General features: G+C 40.4%; 2 protein-coding genes across 7 annotated transcripts in view; one reads left to right on the forward strand and one right to left on the reverse strand.

Annotated features, from left to right (window-relative positions):
• The window catches only part of SNX25 (sorting nexin 25), a 58,245-nt gene extending 51,860 nt beyond the window's left edge, over nucleotides 1-6,385 (forward strand). For all 3 annotated transcript variants that reach the window (XM_042812609.1, XM_042812610.1, XM_042812611.1), the window contains 5 exons: nucleotides 1,583-1,700; nucleotides 2,820-2,886; nucleotides 3,474-3,655; nucleotides 4,790-4,890; nucleotides 5,368-6,385. In XM_042812609.1, coding sequence (XP_042668543.1) covers nucleotides 1,583-1,700; nucleotides 2,820-2,886; nucleotides 3,474-3,655; nucleotides 4,790-4,890; nucleotides 5,368-5,442 — 543 coding nt within the window. In that variant the 3' untranslated portion in view covers nucleotides 5,443-6,385. The remainder of the gene's footprint in view (nucleotides 1-1,582; nucleotides 1,701-2,819; nucleotides 2,887-3,473; nucleotides 3,656-4,789; nucleotides 4,891-5,367) is intronic.
• LOC122157164 (LRP2 binding protein) lies at nucleotides 216-14,411 on the reverse strand. Of its 4 annotated transcripts, XR_006167782.1 has the most exons (10): nucleotides 14,362-14,411; nucleotides 14,067-14,158; nucleotides 12,294-12,407; nucleotides 11,118-11,260; nucleotides 10,932-11,037; nucleotides 10,198-10,421; nucleotides 9,175-9,340; nucleotides 7,383-7,470; nucleotides 5,201-5,291; nucleotides 216-4,303 (listed from the first exon to the last, which is right to left on the reverse strand). XR_006167782.1 is itself a non-coding variant. In XM_042812612.1 (9 exons), exons 1-8 carry the CDS (start codon nucleotides 14,396-14,398, stop codon nucleotides 7,405-7,407), a joined length of 948 nt encoding a protein of 315 aa, XP_042668546.1. In that variant the 5' UTR covers nucleotides 14,399-14,411; the 3' UTR covers nucleotides 216-5,291; nucleotides 7,383-7,404. The 4 variants fall into 4 exon arrangements, 3 of the variants coding, with proteins under 3 accessions (XP_042668546.1, XP_042668548.1, XP_042668549.1); XM_042812612.1 differs by having other exon boundaries at nucleotides 216-5,291; XM_042812614.1 differs by lacking the exon at nucleotides 14,362-14,411 and adding an exon at nucleotides 14,259-14,321 and having other exon boundaries at nucleotides 216-5,291.
• Nucleotides 14,412-15,507: the final 1,096 nt, after the last annotated feature.

Here is a 15,507-nt window from a genome sequence, read left to right on the forward strand (position 1 = left end):
CAATGAATACATTGTATTATTTCAGAGGAATTAATATAAAGTTTGAGATGCTTGTTTTACATTTTGGCGGAAGTGCTTCTGTTCTAAAGATGGAAAATAGTTCATACTCACCATACTGACTAATAGGTGGAAGTAGCAAAAAAACGAAGCTGTTAGTAGTGCACTAATTAATAGAAAAGCATCCTCAAAAAAAAACCAGCCAGATCATGTGTGTATTACATTATTTGATCATGTTGTGTTTTATTCCATATTTTGAACTCTGTTGAAGAGCATGCTCTCTTATAACTTTACATCTTGTCTCATGTTATTCAGATATGTGCAGGAGCAACAATATTAACCTCTTGAGTGCTGCTTTCAGGATTACATATTGCAACAATTTCAGATCTCAGATACCTGGGGTTCCTTAAATGGGGGGCTAAATTTGGAATGGAATTAAATAAGAGGAAAAGTACAATTGATAGTACCTAGAGAGAGGTTTGGGGGTTCATGAACTATTAATGGAGATACAAAACGCACCCTTACAGTGTAAGAGTTACTGCGTTTTCTAAATGGGGGAGGATTCACTTGAGCAGAAAAATAGTATGGGGACCACAGAGGAGTCATTGGATTTGCCCTTCTGCTCTGAGTAGGCCCAGCTATATCAGCAAAATTACTGTCAGGTCTTTATCTGTGGTGTATTTAAACCTCCAGTGACCAATGGATGCTCTGCAGTCACGCAGGGCAGTGTGTCACTCCTTGGTTATAAGCTTGTTCTTACCATCTAACCCAAATCTCACTGTATTCAACCAGCTCTTGTCCTGTCTGCAGCAAACAGAGAGCAGCTTAGTCCCTTTCTTTAGAGAAAACCTCCATGTTTGGGTGAGGATCATGCTCTTTATCAGGAGTTACTACTTTCCTTGGGTCTTTTACTCCTATTTCTCAGAGTGAGCAGCGCCAGCATTCCCTACCACATTCTGTGCAGTTGTCACAGTTCTGCTCTGCACCTTCCTGATCATCCACATTTTTCTGGGAAATACGACTGATTTTGAAACGCGTTGCACCCACTGAGTTCTCATATGCCTATGTATGAAAATCTCCTTTACATATGCTCACAACTGTCTGATGGACAGCATTCCTGCCTATGTATCATGCTGTTATGCTTGCCTTTTGCACAGCAGCGTGGCCCTGGGATCTTTCTCCTGTACTATTATCAGTATCAATATTTTCGTTTCCTGCATTTACACAGTGAGTTATTGCTGCTTTGCAATGCTGGGCATTGCAAAGGTGGGGTTTGGAGGATGGGAAGAAGGTGTAAGATGTTCTGGTGTACAGCTGAAACACTGTAGGATAGGACTTTAAAATCACAGAACAAGAGGGTTGGAAGGGACCTTGAAGATCATCCAGTTCCAGCCCCATGTGCAGGTAGGGTTTGGGTGATAGGCAATTGAAAGTCCATCACTGTTAGGCAAAGAACGAAAACAAATTAAGAGAAATTAAGTCATGAAGGAGGTTTTCTGGACCAGAAGATGAGAAGAGGGGAAAAAAAAAAAAAGCAGTATTGAAGAAATGTCACTCCATGCCTACATTGTCCCTCTGTTCTTAGGAAGAAATTGAAGAGGACAGTGACCTGTCGGACTATGGGGAAGAGATGGATGGAAAAAGGGACTCTATTGCTGAGCCGTGTTTCATGCTGATTGGGGAGATTTTTGAGCTGCGAGGAAGTAAGCTGCAAACCTGCTTATTTGCTAGTGGAACCTGTTGGCCAAGAAATCTGGGGTGCTTTGTAATTCACATTTTTCTATTTCAAGAAGTTGAAATATTCTTGAAACCTCTGTAGCCAACTAATCTGGCAAGGAGCTGTTTTGCAATAGTCCTAACTTTAAAACTTCAGAATAAAAGTGCTATTGCAGTGTAACACTGCAGTAAAAATGTCACTGGCAAGGGAGGGAATATGCTTTTTCATTAAAGAAAATGAATTTGGGAAAAATAGGGAAGTACAACAGCACATTATCTGTATATGGGCTGCAGATTCCAACATACAATTTATGAGGAAGGAAAGACAACTCCATTGCAGGATGTGCCACCAATGAAGCAATGTGGTTTTAATGTCCGTTTCAAGTGCATTATGGATGCATTTCAGTTCTATGCTTTGTATAATGGCAAAGATGCTGTAACTGTGGCACCTTTCCCTAGCAGATTTTTTCCTTCTTTATGTAACTGAGTGATAAAAACTATTTTTGGTTCTATTTGAATGTAGAGCCACACTTGACACTTTATAAAATTAGGTACAGGGTAATTATTACAAAATGCAGCCCCTTCCAAAAATAACAGATGTACATTCCAAATATAGGCTTTTCTTCTAATGGTGGTGAACAGCATGAAAGAAGTATTAGACTCTAATTACTAGGAAGCACTTGCATTTGTTCCTTTAATTGGCAATGGAAAGTTAACTGTATGAGTGAGAATGCTTTTGGAATTGCAGTGCTGCTGCTGCTTATACAGCATTGTAGTTGTAGGGTACAGAAAGTCTTCCTTTTCTTCTAGCACAAAAAGTGGTTGGGCAGTTTCATGGTTCAGTGCACTTCAGATATTCTTGAACATTAAAGCTTATGGTATCAATGGCAAAAGCATAATGCAGATGTGTTTCTGTCATCTGCAGGACTTAAAAACTATATTGCAAAGTGTACAGGGAAAACAAGAAAAAGACTCACGTACCATTAATTAACATTTAATGCAGGGGTGGGTTTTTTGGTTTGTGGTTTTTAGGGGGATGTGATTATGGATTCTGTAATGTTAGTAATTCCATGACCTTCATTTCCTGTCCTCTTTCATCATTCCAGTGTTTAAGTGGGTGAGAAAAACATTAATTGCACTAGTACAAGTCACTTTTGGAAGAACCATCAACAAGTAAGTGCCTGTTACTTGAATTGAACCTGCAACATTGTTCCACAGGGAAAAGACTGAGAAGAATTGTTGAGAGCAACAGTAATAATAATCTGGACACTTTGTTGTATACGATAATCCCCATTTGTTTTCCATAGCTCAGTTTACAGATAGGTTGAGTAGAGAAGCCACAGATGTAGTTTATCTTTCAGCTCATTTACCCAGGACTTTTTCCCCTACACAGGGCTTTACTTTTGAAAGAAATCGGGAGACTGGAACCCTAACAGACTTCTCAATGAAGCAGCCTTGCATTTGAGATAAGCTGCAGCTCTGTTTTTCTGAATGACCTGGCTCTGTGAAGCACTTTGTAGAATATGTATTTGCAGGCTACACTGAAGTGCAGCCTTCTGTATATCTCAGTCAGATTATCTTCAGTGATCTCCATTTTAGAGCACAGCTGCTCAGTACAGCGTGCTGTAATGCTGGTGGAAATGGCATTGGTAAATTGAGATAGTTACATGAAGATAAGCATTGCTTCCATTGTTTTTTAGTAGGGGAAAAAAACAGATTTGAATAAGATGTGATGTGCTCACTTCCATGCTTTTTTACAGGCAAATCCGTGACACTGTACACTGGATGTTCAGTGAAGCAATGCTTGTTTACTATATTGGTGTGTTTCGAGATGCTTTTTGGCCAAATGGAAGACTAGCACCACCACCAACTGCCAAGAGTGACGAACAAAGGCAAGAGACCAAACAGCGAGCACAGCAAAAACTACTTGAAAACATTCCAGGTGAGAACACCTCCATTCTGCTTAATCCCATATCTAATAACTAGTAAGGAAACCAGTTAATCAGGTCCTGTTCTGCTGCATTTTAGATTTTTCCTTTGGAGCTGTAAGTCATGCTTATTTGCATAAATAAGTGTAATTTTGGCCTTATTCTTTGCTTCTCCCATCTTTGTCTGGTAAATGGCACAAGCTTGGGTAGTACCAGAGGATAGAAGGTCCAGTATTGCTGGAGTTTGTACATAATACTCATTAAGAAAGCTAAGTGAAGTCTGGGTACTCTCTGCTATATCCCAGAGAGCAAACAGGAGATGGTTCTGCTCCCTGAAACTACTTGACATACAGGAAGAGTGGCACCACAGCCATCGCCACTTGCTCTGTGTTGTCATTGTTGTGTGATGCTGTGCATTTCTGAGAAGAGGTTTCAGGGCATTGAATATGGAGGGACCTGCAGCCTGGACAGAAGCACCCCAAGCAGAATGGGGTTTGCAGCGCTTTCATTTAATGCCCTTTAATCACCACCAAGTGAGGCAGCTTCCCCTTGAGTGTGCATGCTTCTGGGGTGCTGTCCTAGAACAGCCTTCCCTAGTAGGTTTGGGTTTTCTTATTTGTTTTTCAATTAGAAGTGATGCTTCAGGATATATCTGAATTTACCTGAAATTAAAGACAAAGCACTGGATTTATTCTCCACTGTAATTTAATCCAAAATGTAGATGATAGACATAGACTTCCCTCATCTGCTTGCTTCTGAGAAGTATTTCTGGGAAGGTGGAGAGTAAATCTTAACTGTTAAAGGAATTCTTTGTGTCTGAAAGTATATTTCAGTGAATGGATTAATAATGTTGGCCACTAGACATGACTGTGTGATGACTACATATTGCATTAAAAGACTTAAAGAATATTGTCACCAAGGTGCATAAACTATTATTTGACTCAGCTGACTTGAGAGTGAAGGGTTACTTTCCAACCAGTGACCTGAGTTACCTACGTGTTTTTAAAAGGCTGGCAGATGGCATCTATAACTATCTACCATGAAGGGCAGCATTCCATTTTCCAGCCTTATGTATTTTTGGGTGGTAGTGTTGGTTGCACATTGCCTAGCAGGAGTGAAGCTGTATGCTGAAGTCATGTTCGTTGCAGATACTCTGCAGAGCCTCGTTGGACAGCAAAATGCCCGCCATGGTGTAGTGAAAGTGTTCAATGCACTGCAAGAAAGAAAGGCCAACAAGCATCTACTCTATGTGAGTAACCAGAAAAGTGGGCTTTTAGTTTTAGAATCTTTCTTAATTGCTGAGTTCCACTCAGAATTAAAGCCCAGGGTGTGTGGTTTTGCACACATAATGGTAGTATGGTACTAATCTCTGCAAGTAACTTTTTTTGTTCTTGAGCAAAGTCAGAAAAAACATACTCACTTCATCATCCGAATCATTCTGAGTAATAAAAAGCTGTTTAAAATACAGTACTGCTTTTGCCTATGAGAATCTCCACACATCCGAGCCGCCCATCAGTTACGCACTGATTTATTATAGCTGAGAAGAAGCAGACACTCACTGCATTGCTTGGAGAATCCGAGGCTTTCAGAAGAGCAGTTGCATGGAAGATGAGCAGAAGGACCTTGTATGCTGCTGTTACCTGTGATGTTCTGAATATATCAGAAAGGTTAAAAGAAACGCTAATTTGGCATCTGTATTCAACCTCATATCTTCTCTGTTTTTCAGGTTTTGCTGGAACTGCTGCTAACTGAACTGTGTCCTGAGCTACGAGCTCATTTAGAGCAGCTTAATGCCACTTAGGTTTGAATCTGCACAAGTGGACCACTAGAGAAATGTCTATGTCCAATAATAGACATTAAACTTATTTTCCTCTTTTCCATAGAGGGCTGAGGACTATGATTATTTTTAGGGTTTTTCTTTTTCCTCTTGAGATTCTTTTTTTTTTTTTGTGAAGTAAACATACTTGAAAAGATCTGATGCTGTAGTAGGGTAGACAAAACAATGTTGTATAGTTGCCAATTTTTATTTAAATTGTTCTATTTGACTACTCTTCTGTTTCAAATATAGATTGAAAAATAAATGTTCATATAAGCTCAAAGAAACCAGAAACTATTTTAAACATTTATGAAAAGAAGTTTTGCTTATAGTGGTAAACTAATGAATGTTGTACAGTTCTAATCTCCTCGCTGAGGATTTGAGCATTCCTTTTTTCTTGTGCATTGAAAAAGCCTTGTTGTGCAATATTACATGTAAAGCTATTGTGAAAATTTTATCAATTTTGTTTTTACCAAAGATTTCCTGTAGTTTGAAGCACTTGTAAGCAATAAATAACAAAATTCAATTTCAGTATTTGATGATTAGGCTGTACTAACAACTACTGAATGAGTTTGACAGTGCTAGTTTCATATGGAGTATTTATGTTTTACAGACTTACTGGAGTCTGTGTACAAAATACACATTTTAAACTGGTATCTCCAACCAGAATGCCTGTGCTAAACACAGGGTCAGAGATTAGTGCTTCTGTGAATGAGTAAGTAGACATTTAAGTACACTATTCCAATAGCTTCCCTGATATTACTCAGGGCTCTTTTACTCAGTTTCAGACAACCTTCACAACTTTCCCTTATTTTATACAAAGGAAAGAAAAATGAAACATCTTCAGTGTTTTTTTTTTAATTTATGTAAAAAATGTGTAAATATGGTCTTAAAGCTCATCTAAACAATTAAACATCAAAAAGCTCCAGCTGCCATTCATTACTTTATTTCAAATTCAGTGTAACCATGCTCTTTGAAAAACAAGACTGACCACTAAAACCCATCTGCTGTAGTGAAATCAGTGTTTTTACTAACATCTCATCTCCTTTTGCCACAGAGCTGAACAGTTCTCAAGTGACAGCACAGCCCTAAGAAGCAAGCTTTCCTGCACATGCCAAGCTTTACAAGTAAACAGGTATTTAGAAATGTGCAGGCTTACCACAGCCATCTGTAAAACTTCCCAGAGGTACCATGTGATAAAAGATTCAGTATAATGCTATTCAGATATACAACACTCTTAACCAAAAGGTCTTCTAGCTGTTTCTAATACAGAGGTAGCATAATCACATTATGAAGAAGGATAGAAAAAAATGGGCCTAGTGTGGCCTAGAGACATGCTTCCAGACTAATGCCTTTTCTTCTGTGTTTCTGTAAGTAGAATTCACTAGTAGTAAAAATTGGCATGTAAACTAACAAAAAGTTTACATAGAGACCACCTTCTGAATTGGAATCTCTCTGGTCCATGGGTAAAACATGTTAGGATGGTTCAGTAGATGTAGATGAGTTAAAAAAGCACAAAAAAGAAAGTATACATGTCACTAGCAAAGGTAAGATTCAAAAATGGAATTCAGCACAAAGTCATGAGCTGTGGATGGGCTGTATGTGAAAACTAGGCAAGTTTGGGTTCAAGGTTTTCAAGTATTTCTCTGAAATACTAAAAGTGCAAAAAGCATACCATTCATTTAATTTGGTTCAGTTTGACTTATATGCTGTACAGCAGTACTGTGTCCTTATCAGAACTTGTCTTCAGTACCATTTTAAAAGTCTGCCTTTGCCATGTATCTCAGTTATGTATGAGCTTTTTGCTTTTTTTAAATATCTCAGTAAATTTCTTATAAGTTATATGAATTAGAAATTCAAGCACTAAGTGAACAGTCTGTAATTGAATATTAAAAATGACTTATTATAGGAAGTTTGTCTAATACCTGCCAGAACTGAAGGAAACACTTAAATTCTTCCAAGATTAGCTTTCAGTTCAAGTTCAGAAGCAACATCAGGATCCAGAAGGCAAGCCTTTGAAAACAAAGAACATGAAGTACTAGCTTGTAGCCAAAAAAAATTGTACACTGCCAATACAACACTAGTAAGGCTGTAAATTTTTGTATTTCACATCAGAAAAATTCAGTACTTGAAAATGAGCATGCTCAACTCCAACTGTTAGCCTTAGTTTCATTTTTTTTAATACCATTGGTTTGGCTGGCACCATCACCAGCACCCTAAATCTGCTTACAGACTGGTCATTTTTGTTCAGTTCCATCATATACGTCTGTTTCAAAGCTGGGTAAAAAAAACAGTAGGCCAAAAACTGCAGCTGTGCAGTTATTAAAAACAAAAGAAACCTCACTATTTTCAGTTTAGTTGAATATAACAATGATTAACAACAATTATTTTTCAGGTACAAAAGAAACTGAACATACCCACAACTCCAGTCTTCCGGTTTTACAAATGCCCTTTTACTTTGACTCCTTTATGTGGCCTGTCCCTTCTCTAGGACTGTAGATGTAGAGATGCATGGCACCAATCAACAGATATAATTTATTTTTATACTGAGCAGTTAGTGATGCTTACTTATCAGTAGCATATACGTTGCTACTGAATGGTGAGTGAAAGCTGTAATCTTCTGCCTGTAATGCTAGACTAGGCAGAAGACAAGGGGGAAGGATCACACCCACGTTACGCCATGCAGTAATGGAACGCTGATGTACTTTTTCCACACCTTCTTATCTATGACAACTGGGGAAAGTGTTCACAGCAGCCAACCTTGTGTTTCCTTCCTGATCTCAACCTATCCTCTGAAAGGCTTTTCAAAGCAAAAAAACCTAAAATGTTTTAAATTATGAATTCAGCTGAATGCTTGCCTACTCTGCTAAGCCTTTTCTATCAGTGGCTGCCATAAGTAAGGAGCCACAGAAGTTGCCAGCTGCTAGCTTAACATTTGCATAAATAACTCTTCATTTATTTGGACTGCACTCAGTTGGGCCCTGAAGTATTTTACTCGTAGAAACAAATGATCTCTGTATGCAGAAATCACAGAGCATCTTAGCAGGACTGCTTCTACGCTCCCTCCAGTTAGCATCATCATCTTGCCTTTACTTTTAGGCATCACTAATGTAATTTAGTTTTCAGAAGGCATTATTAGTCTTCTTTCTCAGGCGGTAAACCTTCCTTCAACATCAGCACTTATTTAGGAAATGTGATCTGTTTTTTCCCTTATGTATCAGTGTTAGTAGCTCCTCGATCAATAAAAATGTAATAAAAATGATAAAATTACTTGAATAATTTAGGGAGTTCCATCTTCCAACTTACTAAGCTTTGTGCTGACTTCCATGGAATTTTCTGTTTGACAGTATGACTTGTTTGTTGAAGCAAGTGGGCAGACAGTATCCTTCAAAGCTATGAAGTGGTTTTCAATATAATTTTATTACTCTTCATTTTCTTGCAGAGTATTTAAAAATATTATTTAAGTTAGAGCCTTTAATAAAACAAAACAGCAAGTTTAAAGACTCACATCCAAGGCATCACTCAATCTCAGGAGATATAAGTTAGGCTGCAAGGCTTTAGAGTCATAGAACCATCAAGGTTGGAAAAGACCTCTCCGATCATCCAGTCCAAGCGTTCACCTATTGCCAGTATTGCCAAAATGTTCCTTGAACACCTCTAGGGATGGTAACTCCACCACCTTCCTGGGCAGTCCATTCCAGCACCTGACCAGCTTACCTTAGAATAGTATTTTTTAGCAGCAGCTTCATCTTTCTCTGTGCCTCGGCCAAGATGGAGGCACCTAGCCAGGTAGAAGGCAGCTATAGCAACCCCTTTGGCTGCATATGCAGGGAGACAATCAGTCATCGTTGCTAGCATCTCGATGTTGTCATTTTCTGTAATCCTGTTGTAGGATTTAAGCGTTAGATAATGCTATTGTGAGCCACAATTGAAGTCAACTGCCTGGAAGGCACACGTTCCAAAAGACCAGCTAGCCCAGACTGAACAGCCATCAGCACATTTGCAGCACAAGCAGAAAACAAAGCGGCTTTCTCTGAGAAGACCATTCAGCAATGAGCAGAGCAAACAGTACTCGCTGCTGAGCTACTGCTGAATTGCCAGAGCTGCTGCTATGCAGTGGCATATACAGGGGTCAAGTAATTACAGAAACCACTTGCATGCAGATGATGACTATTGTGTGGTTCAGGCTCAAAAAGTGCATATGCAGTATGCATCCCAATAAGCAGCAAGCGATGCAAAGATGCAAAGCTAAAGTGCGGTGGCTTGGCACCACTTGCAGCAGCCACCTCTAGGTCCCAGGCTGTGCTGCTCAGAGGGATTACTGTGGGTTCCCAACCAGTGACAAGGCAAAAGATAGCGGGCAGAAATGACATGAAAATGGAGGCTATGGAGAACAGAACACTTCTAGGGGTTTAAAATAGGAGCCCGGCCCAGACTGTGGACAAGGAGACAGGAAGACAGGGCTCTCCCTGAGACTAATTCAAGACTGGTTTGCTTCACAGCATCAGGAAGAAAAGTTCATCTGTTCTGAATAACTGAGAACCCTACTGACTTAATTTTGGCAGTGGTCTGCTATTCCCCCTTAAAAATGAGGTCTTGCAATTCATTATCTCAAATGTCTCCTGATCTTAATACAAGTTTATGAACTTAATAACCCCTTTCATTTAAGTAGTAAAGGTAAGTAGTAAAGTAAGGTCCATCATCTTATATGAAAATAATGAGAAATAAATCAAAGTTAACCTTTTGGCTATGGCAGCAGCTGTTGAGAAGAATCTTCTACTGTAATAATATTCCACAAGGTGGCCTTGAGCATAGATGTTTCCTCTTTCTGCTGCTGCTTTCAAGCACTTCAGAGCAGCCTTACTGTTCCGACGTATACCTTGTCCATAGAGATACATAACACCAAGTGCACCCTGTGATTCCAGGCTTCTGTTCCCACATGCTTCTGAGTGCCAGAAAAAGGCCTAAGCAAGAGGCACAAAGTTGTTTCCTGTTTATCTCAACAAATGCTTTGCATTATCTAATTAGCTTCTGATGCGATGATGTATTCACTTCAACTGGTTGTCTTGCATACCGTTTCATTAAAACCCTTTATATCAACCAGTCAGTAAGAAGTGCTTATATGTAAAAGAAAGCAGAGTCTCCAGAAGGCTTTTAAACCTGCATCAATTACTGAGAGCTGTCAACCAGAAACACCTGCTTCATTTTTGAAGGGCATTAAGGCTGCCAAAATTTTAATCCACTCTATCTTTCTCTCTGATATTCCTACTAAACAGAAATCTCAGCAAGCAGTGTCAAGCCAGTCCAAAGGGAGAGGTACTGACCATCTCCTTGTATGGGCTTAAATGAATGACAATGTCTAGGATTGCTTAGAATACAGTTTTAATGAGTCAAATATACTGCCACAATCTTTCTGTGAAATCCAAAATTAGTTGGGACTCATGAAATCTGTAAAGGGAGCAAGTGGGCTTTACCTTCTTCAGATCCTTTAGATCTGGCATGGAATAAAGCATTCCTAAAGTAGTCTGGGCCTTCACGCTTGCTTTTGGATTCCCATGGTCTGCAGCAATAAGCCACAACCTAAGGAAACAGACAAAGAAAGTTCAGTAGCAGTATCTCAGCGTCTTCAACTCATCAGAAGAATTACTGTCTGCAATCACCTTTCAGCCTCTTCAGTTGAATGCTTAACACCATATCCTTCATAATATGCTCTGCCAAGATTGTACGCAGCTGCAAACCTTAAGTGTCTTGCCTCTGGGGAATCAGAGTAGAGTATTTTCTTCATGTATTCCACTCCCTTTTCCTACAATTGAGGTGTTAAAATCATTACATTTCGACTGTGTAAACTGTTCTACACACACATTCTCTTATATGTGTGTGTGGACAGAGTGGCTATCAGTGAGATTCTGACATCTCATTTACCTAAATACCTTCCACATTTGCAATTTTTTGAAAACGATTATATTTTTGTCTAAATTGAATTGTCTTATAACTATTCTAACAAATGCTGCTTTTAAATGGCTATTATTCTATAATATACATAAATCTTTATTTTCTAGTGCACCCTCAAAGATTACTGGAGGTGATCAAAGCCAGGTTGGATGGGGCCCTGGGCAGCCTGGTCTAGGACCAGATCTGGAGGTTGGTGGCCCTGCCTGTGGCAGGTGGGCTGCAGCTTGGTCCTTGGGATCCCTCCCAACTCAAGCCATTTTATGATTCCACTTGGACACTGTAACTTCTTCTCTCTTCTTGCCTTACTTCCAGAACACCAGAAATGCTGCACCACTTAGCAAAAGATGCTGGCTGTTTGCAAGTCAAACAAACAGATGTGCTTCTACACGAAATCTAACATTTTCACAGAGCATGACTTTCTCTGTGCCTAACATGGTAACAACAGAAGTCTTTAAAGTGCTTTGATGGTTTAAGGAGCTAATTTTGGGATATGGCAATGCCTTACACCTGGAAATACAGTTGTCTGATTTCTATTTTTACAGATTCCTTTTTTATCTACACTGCTTGTTAAATATTAACAAATTAATAACAATTTTTAAACAAACGACATTGCTTCCATACAGAGTACAAAGTCTTAGAAGTGGTACTTTAAAACAAAAATTACCATGTGTATTTTTCAAATAAGCCTCGTTCATTGTACCTGGTTTTGAAAATTTCTACAGCCCAGATGCCTCCTTTGATGATGATTGTGAGCATCTGTACCTTATGAAACTATTTCTAAATCAATGACTTATTTATCCTAAACTATCAAGTTTATAAAGAACCTTTTAGTAATTAAAAATTGCTATTAGAAGAAAAGTAAAAAATAAAACTAGATTACTCACAGGGTCCTTATTAGTGCCTAGTCCATCGTAATGCATTACACCAAGCTGATACAGTGCCTGAAAATCTGTGTCCTTGTTTTTTTCAAATTGTACGAATGCTTCTTCATACCTCCCCTGGGAAAGAAGGATGAAGATACAGTACACCAAATGAGGAGTACAGCTTACCTCTTCAGTCGATCTCCTCATGCCGATTTTCAGACTGGAGCATTTCACTCACAAAAAAGAACAAAACAAAATGCAACCACTGAAGTGGCAGAAAATGGAGTGAGTTAGCAACTACAAGAACACTGGGAAATGATGGAAGCACTTCCATCTAAGGTTTTATCGTTTTCAGGTATATGTACAAAAAAAACCAAACACTGAAATATAAGTAGCGATATGCAAATGCAGGAGAAACAGGTGCTGAGAATAAACATGCACCAGACTCAAGAGAGCTCCACTTGATGGTAAACTTCAGTGGACCACAATGTCTTGACATGGAACTCATCCAGGAGAGGGGAAGGGCATACAGTTCAAACAACTGCTTCTGCCCTTCAAATTTAGTCTTTTGCCTTTACTACTTTATGGGTTTGTTTTCTGTCTTCAGTGTTGTTTTTTTCTCCAACATACATACTAAAAACAAGGTATGTGCAGGACAATATAAGCCCAAGGATTCTGCAGTCTGTCTTATCACCTCACCTACAACTCGCTCACCCCATTCTGCCTTCCGCAAAGACCTCACATGTTCTGCCGTTGTGATGGGTAAGAATATAATAGGATTCACTAGGTTTATTGAATAAACTTGGTTTCCTGATGAAATATGGTTTCTCCACCTGCTTGCACTTGTTAGAAAAAATCTCAAAGAGCATTTGCTCCTGCAATGGATTGAAGAAGAAAATGTATTTAGAAGTACACAATAAAACAATTGCAATGTAAGAGCTAACTGACAAACTGGTGCTCTTACTAAAACATTGTTATGTAGGCATAGAAAAATACTAAATAAAACCAAGTATATCTTGTATGGTTTGGTAAAACGACACCAGACTGCCAAAGCTTAGAAGTGAGCAGCTGCAGAACTGCAAGACACTTCACAATGAAGAAATGCCCAACGTTCATACAGTCCACTCCTCTGAAAGGGGAAAACAGTGCCTACTTACAGCCAGATGATGTGTCAGATAATGAAGTGTGGCAGCATTTGTACTCTCACTTTTCCTCTGAACTCAGTGCTGTGAGTGAGGCTTATCATGGGGCTCTGATCGGGTGCTGTTTTCTTCTAACATCTGCAGTGCTATGAGAGCATGCATTTTTAGGCAATACAGATGTATGCTCTAAAATACAGAAATGGAAACCTGCTTGAGCAGAAAATTGAAGGGTGGACAACAGTTTGTAACATGGACATCTATGCCAGCTCAAGAAACAGACAAGCCTGCCCTCCTTGGTGCCACTTTTACTCTTGTCAAAGGCAATAATGAAAGCATGGAGCACCTGCATGGAACACGAGGAAGATGCCCATCTGCTCCCGCTGCCAACCACAAGCCTGGCTAACCGATGCCCCTTCCTGCACTGCTGGCAGAACCAAGTCCACTGCCCCACAACACAAAGCACAGCGGGTGCTGTTTGGACACTCAGCTGGCCAAGACTCAGCTCGGGAGGCAGCTGTGCAAGAGTGGGAACATCTGGTGATCTCCATGGGAAAAAACAGGCACAGGCATCTGTTGTTTTTTATGGTGTCATTTACCACTAAAACTGAACGTAGTAATTTAATATCTGACTTTAAAAAAGGAAAACCCCAACCTCTTCATAGTACCGCTGTCCTCTTAGAAAGCACGTCCAGGGATCTCCATCTTCTGCTCTCCTTGCCAGCGAGGCAGCATGGCTGTCGTCCCCTGCTCAGAAATAAGCACACGTTTTTGGTTTTGTTTTTTTCCCCAGAAGAAGGGGACAGCAGGAAAACTAAAACAAAAGGAAGACAAAACAGAGTGCTACACATGACGCGGGTGCCTGCACGATGGCGCACGGCGAAGGAAGGGCACGGGGACAGACGCAGCCGTCCCAAGCCTTCCGCGAAGGAACCTGCCCGACCCCGTACCCGACGGCAGGCAGGCAGCCTCGCTGCGCACTTCCATGGCGGCCCGCACCGCCCCGCCCCGGGCGCCGTTACTGCCCGCCCCGGGCGCCCTACGGAGGAAGGCGGGGCGGTGTTGCTCGCGGGCCCAACGTTGGGAGGGAGTGGGGCTGGCTGGTGTGTTTAGCTTTGCCTCGAAGAATCCCAACTCATACGGCAGCAAAATCTGGCACCTTACAATGCCTCGCTCTCCTTGAGCCTGACGGTGCCGAAGTTGGGTAGTTCAGCTCTATTTAGCCATGTCAGTGTTAACCTGCTGAGAATGTGTGATTTACAGAGCATTTTTTTCCACTTCAGTGTGGCTGCTAAGGCTGTAAATACACAGCACGCACTCGTGGTACAAACCACTGTACACCTGCATGCTGCAGTTATACACACCGCATGCTGTGTGTTCATAGAATCACAGAATCATTGAATGGCCTGGGTTGAAAAGGACCACAAAGATCATCTAGTTTCAACCCCCTGCTATGTGCAGGGTCGCCAACCACCAGACCAGGCTGCCCAGAGCCACATCCAGCCTGGCCTTGAATGCCTGCAGGGATGAGGCATCCACAACCTCCTAGGGCAACCTGTTTCAGTGTGTCACCACCCTCTTCTGAGTGAAAAAACTCCCCTGTAGTAACTTAAAAACAACAACAACAAAAAACCCAACACCATTTTAACAGTTACATAAATAAATTTGGTGTTGCATAAGCTGTTAGCAGATACATACATATTGAAGATTATGCTGCTGCCAAAAATGAGTATTGTGTAGAATGGCACTCAGAAGGCTCCCCACATCTTTTTTTCCATGTTATTCTCAGAGATTGTCAGATGGAGAAGCTAACAAAGATGGCAGTTTTACTTGTATCACGAATGTATCCTACTGCACTGATGACAGTAGAACATTTGTTTGTTCATACCACAGGTCTGTTCATACCACACATATCACAGGTCTCCTGGCTGACAAAAGAAATGCCTTGTAATCCCAAAGTCAAATTAAGGGGAATCCAAGGGCCAATAGAATTTGACTGGACAATGAATGGAATGGCTTGATGTGTGCTGCTGTCACACTGTCTCCTTCTGAGGAGAAGGAAAACTCATTTATTTTCACTTCTAACAGAAGACCAC

Source organism: Centrocercus urophasianus, unplaced genomic scaffold, assembly GCF_019232065.1.
Source record: "Centrocercus urophasianus isolate 14NV4802_14NV808 unplaced genomic scaffold, USGS_Curo_1.0 seq_13, whole genome shotgun sequence".
In the NCBI taxonomy this organism is placed as follows: Eukaryota; Metazoa; Chordata; class Aves; order Galliformes; family Phasianidae; genus Centrocercus; species Centrocercus urophasianus.